General features: G+C 33.9%; 1 protein-coding gene across 5 annotated transcripts; it reads right to left on the minus strand.

Moving 5' to 3' along the window:
• Window positions 1–665: 665 nt before the first annotated feature.
• Window positions 666–9,118, minus strand: LOC109149658 (probable serine/threonine protein kinase IRE4). 5 transcript variants are annotated; one of them, XM_019297566.1, is made up of 17 exons: window positions 8,679–9,117; window positions 7,816–8,105; window positions 7,151–7,592; window positions 6,354–6,790; window positions 5,675–5,847; window positions 5,345–5,588; window positions 4,679–4,771; window positions 4,413–4,553; window positions 4,234–4,326; window positions 3,900–4,092; window positions 3,719–3,804; window positions 3,133–3,221; window positions 2,694–2,745; window positions 2,532–2,588; window positions 1,997–2,140; window positions 1,373–1,450; window positions 666–1,189 (listed from the first exon to the last, which is right to left on the minus strand). In XM_019297566.1, the coding sequence occupies exons 1-17, from the start codon at window positions 8,911–8,913 to the stop codon at window positions 1,091–1,093; spliced, it is 2,946 nt and encodes a 981-aa protein (XP_019153111.1). In that variant the 5' UTR covers window positions 8,914–9,117; the 3' UTR covers window positions 666–1,090. The 5 variants fall into 5 exon arrangements, with proteins under 5 accessions (XP_019153111.1, XP_019153109.1, XP_019153108.1 ...); XM_019297564.1 differs by having other exon boundaries at window positions 1,373–1,447; window positions 6,354–7,592; XM_019297563.1 differs by having other exon boundaries at window positions 6,354–7,592.
• Window positions 9,119–12,957: the final 3,839 nt, after the last annotated feature.

Raw genomic sequence — 12,957 nt, forward strand, 5'->3', positions numbered from 1 at the left:
TCTACATAAATCAAATTTGAGAATAAGTAAAATATAAAACATGTATATGTGTTTTGTGTTATACGTTTCTATGTCTCATGTTATGCAATTCTGTACCTTAAGTGTATGGATTATGTACTTATAATAAATTAAAATTTGTGTTGAAACATGAGAAATGAGAAATTACAAAATCTGTTAAAGCTTAAATATCAACGTCATTTTGATCAAGAGTCCACGATATAAATTGCCATCTAAATATGTCTAATCGCTTTAGATTTTGAGAGGCTATTTGATAACTTTGTCTAGTCCTGCCACGATCAATCTAAATATACCTAGTCACTTCAGACCATAAAAGGTTATTTGATAACTTTGATTAGCCTCATAAAAGTAAACTTCTATCATAACACGTCTTGAATAAACAACTCAACCTCATTCGAGAGTACCTGAAACTCATTACCGGTTTTGGCATGTTAGACTCAGATTTGATAAAATTTTAGTGAACTATAAATGTAATTCCTTAAGAAGTGAGAAGGTTAGTCTAGCCTAAGAATGCTGGAGTAATAACCAAATCATCAAACGAAAAACGAAAACCATTTTAATCACTCATGATCCACGCTTAGCCAATACTTGCATGTTTGAGTATATTGTCCACATTATGTTTTAGAATTTAGAACGTATGAGCAGACTAACTTGTAAATATTTCAGCTGCCTTTAAATAAATGTGAAGTGCTTTGCAGTATCTTGTTTTGCTTCTGCCACGGAATATTTACAATCTTGAGCTGGAAGAGAGCAGCATAATGGTAAAGTGATCAATGTAGTAATACAATGGATTATGAAGATCAATAGAACCAACACTATGAACTCAGAACTATACAAAAAAATTGTTCTTTTCCCTTTCTCATCCATCTATGAAACAAATGCCGAGCACTTGTGCCTATATACTGGGTATTATCCCCTGTACAGTTTCTCCCCATTAGTCCCTTTAACGTGTTAGCTATGAATCAATAAGATGCATAGCTTGTGCTACTAGAACAATGACCCTCCTAAAAGAGGGGGGGGGGGGGGGGGGGGGGGGGGAAAGGAAAATAGAGAAAGAAATATTCTGAGAAGATTATACACGAGAACCTTTACAAGGAGAGGCAGACCTTGATGAATCCTTTCCACTTTGCACGAGCATTTCGTGGTTGATAGATGCCAACTGGGACAGATTCTGATCAAAGGGGAAATTAAAGGCACAATAAGCATATGGCTTTCACTGCCAAAATTCTAACAGACCAAGATGGAAGTTTCCTATATTTTTCTGTGTGTGAGCTAATGTAAAGTCTCACTAGTTCCAGTCTCAGTACAAGAGTCTATAGAAGTTGGCATGGCAGAGAAAATAATAGAGCCTTACCTTGAAAGAAAAATTCATCAAGGACAGATCAAGAGGAGAAGCATCAAACTCAGTAAGATCACCACATTCATCCATCTTCTAAACAAAATAATTTGAAGATAAATTTGTTTTAGAGTTAAATCAGAAATTCCAAAACAAAAGGGTAGGCATAAAAGTATAAAACATAAGTCTTAACTCTAATAGATATTTTGATATATGTGTTTTGCTTTCTGTGTGGCAAAACTACACATTCCAAGTGTACAGAGGCTGAATATCCCCAAAAAACAGAAACATACTAATAACATTTTGAATTTTTTATGGCACACTACATAATTTGTGCTTTCTATATGGAACTGTCACTCTTACCAAAAATATAATGACCATATTAAATCAAGGAAGACATTATTGGTGAGACTGTTTAACTTTTCATTATGGAACAGATAAATCTTTAAGGTTCTTCACAGAAGTTCATTCATGTTCGAACATTACGCTTTGCCAATTCCATCATAAAAGAATATTTTAATTGATGAACCCTAAAAATCTAGTCACAGCAAACTGTTCAACTCCATATATTCTTTCACAAGTTTCATTTGTTTTTAGATCAATAGTTAGAAAAAAGTATGAGCACATTATACATGAACTTGCCTCAAGGCTTGAGTTAGAGAATGGCTCAGAGATGACTGAGGTGGAATCATCATAATCGTCATCATCTCGTGCTCCATCTGAATTATACCGCGACACAAAATAGCTAGTGTCATCTATGCTGTCAGGTTGCGGTACAAAAGCAGCCTGTGGACACAATTAAGTAGTAAATGTCAACGAACAAACAACCATCATTTCCAATACAAATTTCTCCAATGTCAATATTGTTATACAACACAAATATGCATCCCTTTTGTATGCTTTACATTCCACGATACCAAGCAATCCCATTTTCTATTGGACCATAGAGGTTTTATTAACACAAGATTTTGAAGGAAACTTCCAGATAGAGTTATTGGGGGGAGAGACAGAAAATAAAAGTTTTTAGTCCTTATAATGTTACCAACAAAGGTTCATTGTTTTGGCCAGGCAAAGATAACATTATTGAAAAACAATCAATAACATGTTATTTGCTGCAAACCGATGAGCAATACCAAGAAGACACAAGAAACAAAAGTCTTGAAGTTCATTATCCCACCTTTTGCAAGGCTAAATTGTCCCAATCAACTCCCTTGAAGAACCGATGTTCTTTCACCTGTACAAATATTGAGAAAATGATAGATTTAATTTCAAGCATTTTCATGTAACTTTCTGCTGGTATAATAGTGTGTATTTTAAATCATTTTGCATGACATACAACCTCTGATGCCCCATTTGCTCCAAGTCTCTGACTTGGATCATGAACAAGAAGCCTGCAAGAAAACAAATCAGATACTTCAGATGATTTGCAGTAAAGTCAAAAAAGGAAATGCTGGCAAATGGATGTAAGGAACCACTAAGCATTAACTTGTCTTGACAGTTGACATTATTTTCTACAAGAAAATACAAGACATGGAGATACATTCCTTACACTTAGCTATGCAATATTCTACTTACTCTGTATGATACATATACTTGCAAGCATGGTAATAAAATAAATGTTGATACTGTTTTTTTTTTTAATAACCATGTTGAGGTTAAGTTGCTAACAAGCAGAAAAGTGGGGTCAAATATTCTTAAACTCAAAGTTGCTTGCTAACATCATAATAAATTGTTCATATTTGAAGGTTCACTATAAAAGTATCATATCATTAACAAACCTATCAATCAAGTCTTGGGCCTCGAAGGACATCTCGCCAGGAATAGATGGCCAGGGGATTTCCTTGTTAAGGATATTGTCAAATATTATCTGTCAAGCCAAAAAGAATTTAATGTCAGGACAGAGATCCAGATAAAAGTTGAAATCCAGCAGGCTTATCAAATTTATATTTATACCAGAATAACGTAACATTACTTTGGAAGGTGAGGATCTGATAGAATGTTAAACTGAATTCAAATTCGAAGTGATAAAAGAATGCATTTATAACTGAATATGAATAATTGAAGAAATTCGGAATGAAGTTGTAAAATTTTATGACGATGACTTTAAGCAAAAATATATTAGGGAATAGATTTTGTGATAAATGTAAAGTTGTGTCAGATAAACTTAAAAATTCAATAGACTAGTAGAGTGGCAATACATCAGGTTAAAAGCCAGACATTATCCAATGAAGATGCATACCCACATCACACATTATTCTTCAACTATGGTGTGCTTTGTTGGTGAATGCATCACTGTGGAGCATTAAAAGCATTTAACAATTTCAAGTAGAACTTTTTTTTCAAACAATACTCGTCATATGTTACCTCAGGGTGCTCAGCAGTGAAAGGTGGAACACCGGTGATGAGTTCAAATAAAATAATTCCTACTGACCACCAATCTGCTGCACTGCCTGCGGTAGGGGTTTAAGAAGGTTTTTAAAAAAAAATGACAACTCTCCAACATTCTTCTGCACATAAACAAATGCATTTGGTACTGTTTTCTCACCATGTTCAGTTCCAAGAAGGATTTCAGGTGCTAAATAGTCCGGTGTGCCAACAGCTGACCGTTGGGTTTTGTCTAATGTATCTGGATTGAGCTGGCTATTGGAAACTGAAGGTGGTACTTCCTTCATATTAGGTCCTGATAAATCATCTGTGCTGTTCATAAGGCCGATTTTCGACAAACCAAAATCTGTAAGCTGGTCAAATTGATTAAAGTTTAGAACATGAGCACTATTACATGAAATGAATAACACTCTGGTGCATTGCATGCCTTACAACAATTTTTAGCCAGGTAATTTTGTGTATAGAAGGTCTACTTTCCATTTTGTTAAACCTACCTTTATATGCCCATCTTGTGCAATTAGTATGTTGTCTGGCTTGAGATCACGATGAACTATTCCTAAAGAATGAAGGTAATCCAGAGCAAGGACCTGAAAGAGAAGGAAATTTAAATTACAAAAGCTTGAAAGGGACTAATCACTAATAATTTTTTATATGAATTGCTTTCATAAAGTACCAGCTCTGCAATATAAATGCGAGCTACATCTTCCTCAAGGCAACCAACTTTTCTGAGCAGTGAGTACAAGTCTCCTCCATTAAGATATTCCATAACCAAATAAAGGTAGTCTCTACTGGTGAATGAATAGAAAAATCGAACCTGCAATGGCATAATGATAGAGAAGTACCTAAATATGAAATACTCTAGCTGAACTCTTGAAGTAACAAGTATCATGGAACAAGAAGAAGCAGTCAAACAGTTAGAGGAAACAAGCAAATCATTACCACAAAAGGGTTTCGCACAGTAATTAATATGTTACGCTCGGCCAATATACGTTCAATATCATTCTTCCGTAACAAGTCCAATTTCTTAAGAACCTGCATAAGAACCATTGCTCATCCTATTAGTTTCAGATCTCAAAATTTACCATCAAAACATAAATTGAAAAGAAACGCTGGTTAGCATTCAATCGTAGGCAAAGACTTTCAGTTGCACTTCCTGGGGCTCATACCATGAATTCTGGTGAGAAAGTTGTGGTTTCTAAGAAAATTTTTAATTACTTTTTATTTTATTGGTTCAGATGTGCAATTCACTCTGGTATGACCTTTTTGTTTCATCGGTGCAAACTGGCTTGGCATATTACCACTTGCACACTTAGCCACTTCTGCTTACATGCAATCAGTAAAATGAATTCATAAACATATTATTCTATTTATTTATTTAGGGAATCCGGCCACCGCTCTCCACATAAGAACCAAAAAAAAACCTGAAAGATATGTATCTTTGTGCACCAAAACATGTAAAGAAAAAGAAGATACTTTCAGCAAACAGTTTTCCACATATATAACAGATCTATATCTGTATATACCCTAAAGTTTAGGGAAAGAGGAGATACATCTCTAAATAATATCTCAAATATACAACAGATCACAAAGATATAGACAATGTACCTTAATTGCAAATAAATCCCCTGTTGTCCGCTTTCGGGCGAGAAAGACTCTGCCAAAAGCACCTCTGCTAATTGGTTTAATAATCTCAAAGTCATCAATGCTTGTTCGTTCTCTGTGCAAGGAATGTATAGGAGTTGATTTCAAACTATTCACAAATGTATCATCCAGTGGTAAATTGAGGTGCTCTGGATTTCTAATGTCGTTCTTCCTTCCTACTAGATCACAAGCAAGTATGTATTTTTCCCTACAAATAATGGAATAAATGTTAGTAATTACTTGTATCTACTTGCTCTCATTTATTATACTACTATTTCCTATCAGATGAATTACCTCAGCAGGTTCTCTATTCTTCCTCCAAATGTATCCACTACTAAAGCTTTTAACTTACTACATTGCAGAATTTCCTGTAGGTCTTCCATGCAAGCAATTAAAAATTCATGGCATCCTTCTTCTGAGATATCTGTGCTTGCCACACTCCGGGCAATATCTGAAAGGTCAAATATCTACAACAAAGAGTTGAAAATTCAGCTGAGCTTAAAAACAATTTAATAATAATAATAATAAGTTACACTCTTCTACAATGCTCAAAAGGAGATGATGCAGACTTTTCTTATTCCAAATTGTTTTCAAACAAGATTTCAGGTATAATTTTATAAAACATGCTGTTGCAGCAGGAAATAGTATAAAATTGGGAAAAAGGGTCTTAGAGAAAAGTGTGCCAATCGCTTCTTTAACTGACATCTGCATTCAGTAGATCTCAAGATTGAAGATCACGGCATTTTTAATTTCACTCTCATCACCTCTTAGACCCCCACTCTCTCTTTTCCTTCTCTCATAATAAAGATAAGTAATGAATGCAGATGTTTTATGTCTCTATCTGTTCCAAAAAAATAAATAAATTTGCAGTATGATAACTGAAGTATGAATTACGTGAAACATGACTTTTCTTTTCAATTAACAACGTTGTTCATAATAATCAGAAATTTAAAAATAGAAGATAATGACAAACCTGCTGAATATCCTCTAACTCTGATAGATTGTTATGGTCTAGCCAAAAAAAGTCAAAATTTACTGTCCTAGGGGTATTAGTGGAAGATGCTGAAGTCATGCTCCCAGTTGAGGATGGTGGACCACAATGGTTGAGCTTTGAACTCAAGTGTCCCTTCAAATTGAGGAAGTTTGTGAGTGGAGAATCTTCTATACCAGCAGTGTCCATTTCATGAAGATCCTCAAACATTCCATCCACACCTTTCATTCGCCATTCACTTATCTTTGGTGAATAGCCTTCGGATGCAGTAGCAAAATTTGTAGTCTGCAACTTGGGATTTTCTGTCCATTCAGGCAATGCATGAATGCTTGAACTACGTGATTCCAAGAGCTGTTCCAGCAACTCTGCAAATTTCAGAAGACGTTCATCCACATCTAGAGACTTTGATTCACATTTGTCTGCATAAGCGCATATATAAGAATGTGGCTCCAAATGAATAGTGGGAACTAGTTCCTCACATATTCTACACATAACAAAATTAGAATCATCTGAACCCTGTTGATGCTCCTGAAATGAATCATGAGTATATTTGTTCACGGGTTCACAATGACTTCTGCCATCAGTCTGGTGTAATTGTTCAAAATTGCAATCTTGAGAAGGTGAAGTTTGATGATTAGCCATATACTCTCTTTCAAGAGCTGTCCCATTCTCATGAACAAGTACTTTAGACCCAAGCTGATTTTTCAGAGGGAGAATACATGAGTGGTTTTCTCCATGAAATTTGGATTTACCATCTGAATTGACATTCAAAATATTACCATTATCTAAATCAGCAATCCCTCCATCCACAACCCAATTCATTTTAACAGAAGGAATCCTATTTAAACATTCTCTGAACTTTGTCAGAGATGTCTCGTCAACTGGTTCACTATCCTTCACAAAACGCAACAATCTTGTGCATCGCGTTAAAATAAAAAGCATGCGTGTTAGAAGCCATTTCAGTAATCCTGTCTGACATTGTTGTCTTTTGCCAGTCAAATCTTGGACGATTGCTTCACACTTGCTGCGAAATACTAAGCATGTCATCTGAATGCATTCTTGAGAAAGAACGAGAAGTCCCTCAGCAATTTTTGTTTCATACTGGGGTAAGGGATCATTCTTTTGTAAGATTTCTACCACCTCCTGTGAAAAATGACCCAGTTCTGTATTCACTACTTCTTTTGCAGCATCAAACCTTGAATGCAATGATCCTAACAGCTCCTGCATATCAATTAATATACTGAGATAACTCTAAATTCAAAATCCATGTATAACATGTGACCTGCTACCCCAAGACAAAACTGTAATAAACTCGATTTTTAGGTTGATCCATTTCTAAACTTTTGGGAATAAGTATTTTATACAATTCTTGGAATCCTAGTAACCATCTGTCAAAAAGTTACTTTAACTATGAGAAACAGAAACATAATAAGAATAAGCACACCTTCAGATCACTATAGCTGTGAGCCCGAGGATGCATAGATTGAATGCCACCTTTTGGACCTAGTTCGTGTGAAAAGCTTTTGAACCCTTTGGATGGTTTACTCCATCTTCCTGCTACTGAAGATTCCATCCCAGTTGTATTCTGCTTCATTTTATCCACATTCCTACTAAGGCCCTCCTTGTCATTTTCCTTCAATTTCCGATATCCTTCAAAAACTCTTACAGGCCGATCAGACTCCTTAAAGAGGTATGATGACAACCAACCAGCTATCTTTCTTCCTTTACTGAATCCTATTGCATTTAGCATCAATTAGATTAACTAAAGAAAAATGCAAAACATTAAGCAGAAACCTGATTCCACACATATAATTGTTTAGATTCATGAACTGCAAATAGAAAATAAAATTAAATGCACGGGAAATCCTAATGAACACCACAAGTGCATCCGGTATATTAAGCCAGCTCATAGCGACTCCAAACCTCTTTTTCTAGATTCATCATCCGCAGATGAAATTAAATACAGGCACCAGCTATCCTAATGAACCGTGCACAATTATACACTGACAGCTTTTAAGTCCTACCAAATCTATTTGCATAGTAATCATCAAATTTTACCAATCATCAATCAATTTGATGCAACACAAAGTTAGTTACTCACTTTCCCTTTTGTTTTTTGCTTTTTCATCGTTCTCTGATTCTCTCTAATTTGCACTAATTCTAAACCATTTTAGGGCTCCATATGTGCCTGCACATACGCAGATGTTTCCAACACAAGTTTATAGCCTAAAAGCATTTTTAGATAAAATTATATATGTATGTACGCATGTACGGATAGATGGATGGATGAGCTGAGGAAGTAGCAACCTTCTCTAGGACTACTAACTCTAACACGCGTTTTGCCAGCAGCCGCCCTCTGATTCCGCTTCAGATGAGGCCTCGAAGCTCCATAGCTGGGAGACTCGCTGGAGTCCAGGACAGCTCTCGAACTAGGGCGGTCCTGTGGCTCCAAACGCCTGGTCTTAATTCGGTTCAAACCTCTCGGGATCCCGGTCTCCGACGAGAGCTGTCCGCCGCCGCCGCCTCGCCTAGGTTCCGCCATCTCCGATTAACTAAACTCAGCTTCTCGAATGAAAAAAAAATCAGCTGAAATTTATATACAGACGGAGAGAGATTAGAACGCAGGCAGTGTGAAGAGCAATGAATGAGATGAAGATAGCAAAGAAAGTGGTTTTGGCCGAAGCGGTTGCTATTTTGGTAACGGTTCGTTGGTACTGTTTGGAGCGTGCCGCAGTCGAAAATGTGAAAAGAAAGAAACAGCTTTGGGTTATTTAATATTTTATTTTAATTTTCTCATTTATTTAATTTTTTATAATTATTAAGGCTATGCTTGACACGTCTAACTGAAAATAGAAAAACAAGTACGGAGTGGCTAATAAGTCAATTAATTAAAATTAATTTTTGAATTGGCTAATAAGCATAAAAAGATGTAAAAGAATATATTAAAATATTGATTAATGAAGGGTAATGGTATGGAGTATCATTTTTTTTTTGAAAGCTACTGAAACACAAAGAACAACTTTCTCAACCTACTGAAACACAAAGAACCAATAACGCCTCCACTGAAGCTCAAACTCATAATCTTTCAAAATAGAAGTCCAACTTGAGTACCATTAGACCACATAGTCCTGGTATCATTTTTTTAAATTAATAAAGATAAATAATTAAAAAAATCCATAGTTTTTTTTAAATACTACTTGGGATTGGATTTCGAAATAAGCTATTATTTTCTCTAAAAAAAAAAAAAAAAAGCTATTATTTTAAACTCACAATGTTTTACCAAGCAAAACTTATAATTTATTTGTAAGAGTTTTTCGCACTTTTGGTCTCACGAGTATTTTGGCACTAACATTATTGCTCAATGACTTTCAAATCTTACAAAATTGATGCACGACTATTATTTTTTAACACAAATGGTCATTCCAGCTTAATCTACGTACATGGCTCAACCCTACTATAACCCCTACTATAACGGGAGACAAAAATTTCGATCACAAGTGGACGGAAATTGAGCCGGAAGGACCATTTGTGCTATAAAAAAAAAATGATAGTCGTGGATCAAGTTTGCAAGGTTCGAAAGTCGTAGAGCAATCCTGTTAGTGCCACAATACACGTGAGACCAAAAGTGCGAAAAACTCTTATTTGTAATTGAAAATAAGTTATAAGCTATACCAAACAAAGCATAAGTATCAAGTATATTCGTTTATCAATTAATTTATGACAGAATCAAACTAATTCATAAAATAAAAATAAAAATCTTTACACATAGTGCATCTTAAGGTAGTGATAGCAAGCTTTCGACGATCTAACTTCCCGTAAATCGAAGATTTAGTAAGTTTTTAAATTTAAACCATATACATATAATTTAAGTTTAATAAAACAAATCTTATCAAACGTGGTGTGATAGTCCATATCCATTGATTATCTATTGAATTTATGCCCTTATTATTAATGGTTATTACATAAAAGTGAAATTTATATTTATATATCTAATATATATGCCAATGAATAGTGGTTGTGCCTTTAAAAAAAAAATTAGTGATTATAATTTTCTCTCATCATCCAAACAAAAAGACCATGGCCTTAGTAATTTCTTAGTATATTTTATTAATTAAAATGCGTAATGTCAAACAAAATTTGTGCCCTTATTAGACCGGGTTACTCCTTTCTTGCCCACCTCATTACTATTGAGTCTTCACCTTGCATCTTAAAAGATGAATCATTGATAAATCATTTATACTTCTTTGAAAATTTATTTTTTAAGTAATATATATAAAAAAAAAATAAACGTATAGTATATTAAAATGATCCTTCAAAAAACCATTCTTATGTCATTAATTCACTTTGTAATATGGATCATAATCCACAATATAATAATTATCATCTAACACCTTGGCATGCCTCATAACACAAATCCAAGATGTCTTGCCCCAACACCCATATACCAAATATCATAAAATTGGCAATAATCATCCCACTTAAATACATAAAATGAATTACATATATACTCGTAACATATGACAGAGTATTTAACCTTATTCATATTATATAAGTAATTATAATGTCAAAAGTTTAATTTTTTTTATACTAAAAGTCAAACTTTGCAAACACAACTCATGCTGCATTTAGATTAGGCTCACAGTGATAAAAATATTGAATGTTGTATAGAAAAAAATTATATGCCAAACTATAAATTCTTTAACATTTTAAAAACAATTTCTTTAACATAAAAAAAAAAAACATTTTATACTTTAATATGTTTAGCATTACACTCTATACTTTGACATTTTGCTTGGATAGTTGTTATAATTTCTTCACACCTAAACTAAATATTTAAACGTACTATATATACCTACTTTTGTAAGAAGAAGTTGTCTTTTCAACCAATCAAAATTGTCTTCATTTAATTCTCTTGAGAGTTGAGACCATTACTTCCAAAAGTCAATTCATATTTAAAAAAAAAAAAAATAAAAGTCAATTAATATTTGTTCAACAGATACCCATCCATGCCATGCAATATTATATCCGTTGGTATACGAACTTTCAAAAATATTTAAAAGTCAAAACTTCTCAAAATACCAGCTTGGTTTAATGCATTTAATGAGTAAAAGTGCGTAAAATAATTAAATTTACGTAAAACTTACAATGTTGTACTAGACTATGATATGATCCTGTATCGATTTTACAATATAGTATGTGAAGTGACACTTAAGTTAGGATCAAACCTCAATACGATCATAAATTATATTTTGTAGTAGAGTTAAGGACTTAGTTTGAGTGTCTTATCATTTGGTACTCACGTTGAGAGGCGGGTGTGTGGCAAGAAAAACCTACTTAAAGGATTGATTACTTGGTGTTTGATAAGGTTCAAGGAGAATCGATAAAAGTTATTCAGAGTTAAATTTACTTGTCCAATGTGACTTGAGAAGTTACCAAGTGCTTGATAAGGTTTGGAGTGAAGTCGTCCAAAAAAAAAAAAAAAAAAAAAAAAAAAAAAAAAACTACCCAGTGTCAAGAAGAATCCAAAGTTTGAGCCATCGTGGATGAACTAAAAATAATTTGAAATGAAAGTTATTCATAGTAGAGCGGTCCACTCATCTATCGCTTCCCTAGTGAATTGGGTGTCTTAAGAAAGGGCTACTTAGTGTCAGAGTGAAGTCATCTAAAAGAGAAAAGGTTACTCAGTGCGGATGACAAGAGATTATGGAGTGGGTAATGATGCGATCTCATATCAACTTTATAAGAGATTCTAGAGTGATACTCAAACTCTATTAAATCACTTAGCATAATCACTAGCACTAATTCCGAGTACCCATGAGACCAAAACCCAACAAAATATTATGAAGACCGAGGTAAGATCATATATCTTTGGGATATTACGTCACTTAGTATTTCAACTAATCACATTGTAACATTTTATTAATTTTCAGAGGGAGAAAAATATATATTAATCGTAATGAATATTAAGGGAAGATAAAAAATAATAATAATAATTAAATAAAAAAAATCTACCAATAAAACTTGTATTGTTGTATCAGAGTAATGTTATATCTTTTTCTTAATTTTACGTTTTCACATGACAACATTTGACAATAAATAAATTTTTTAAATATAGATGAAGCCAATAAATCAATTCATAATAATTAATGAACAGTGTTTTTTATTATAATGTCGGGATGTACAATTAAGAAATGAAAATAACATTATTATTTTTGTATATTTATTGATAAAAATAAAGTAGGTCCTAGAAAGATAGCCGGAGTTCACCTTCCCCATCAACCCAAAAGTAGAACAAGGCGAGAAATGAATGAATGCATATTTATATGTCAACTGCTTTCTGTTTGTGTTCCCTTTTCCGTAAGAACTCTTTTATTACTTTAATTAAAGGAAAAAGGTTTTTTTTTTTAATTCGTTGAATATTCATTGGTCCACGTGGAAGACTGCGCCAGACCACTTCAATTCAAATATGGATGATGGGACGCCTCTCCCACGAGGCCACGATGGTAGACGCCAACCGCCAATCACACGTGGAGGCCACGTGTCATTAACTAGCGTCAGCATGATGCAATGTAATTCTTGTAACGTA

Source organism: Ipomoea nil, unplaced genomic scaffold (assembly GCF_001879475.1).
Source record: "Ipomoea nil cultivar Tokyo-kokei standard unplaced genomic scaffold, Asagao_1.1 scaffold2159, whole genome shotgun sequence".
NCBI lineage: Eukaryota > Viridiplantae > Streptophyta > Magnoliopsida > Solanales > Convolvulaceae > Ipomoea > Ipomoea nil.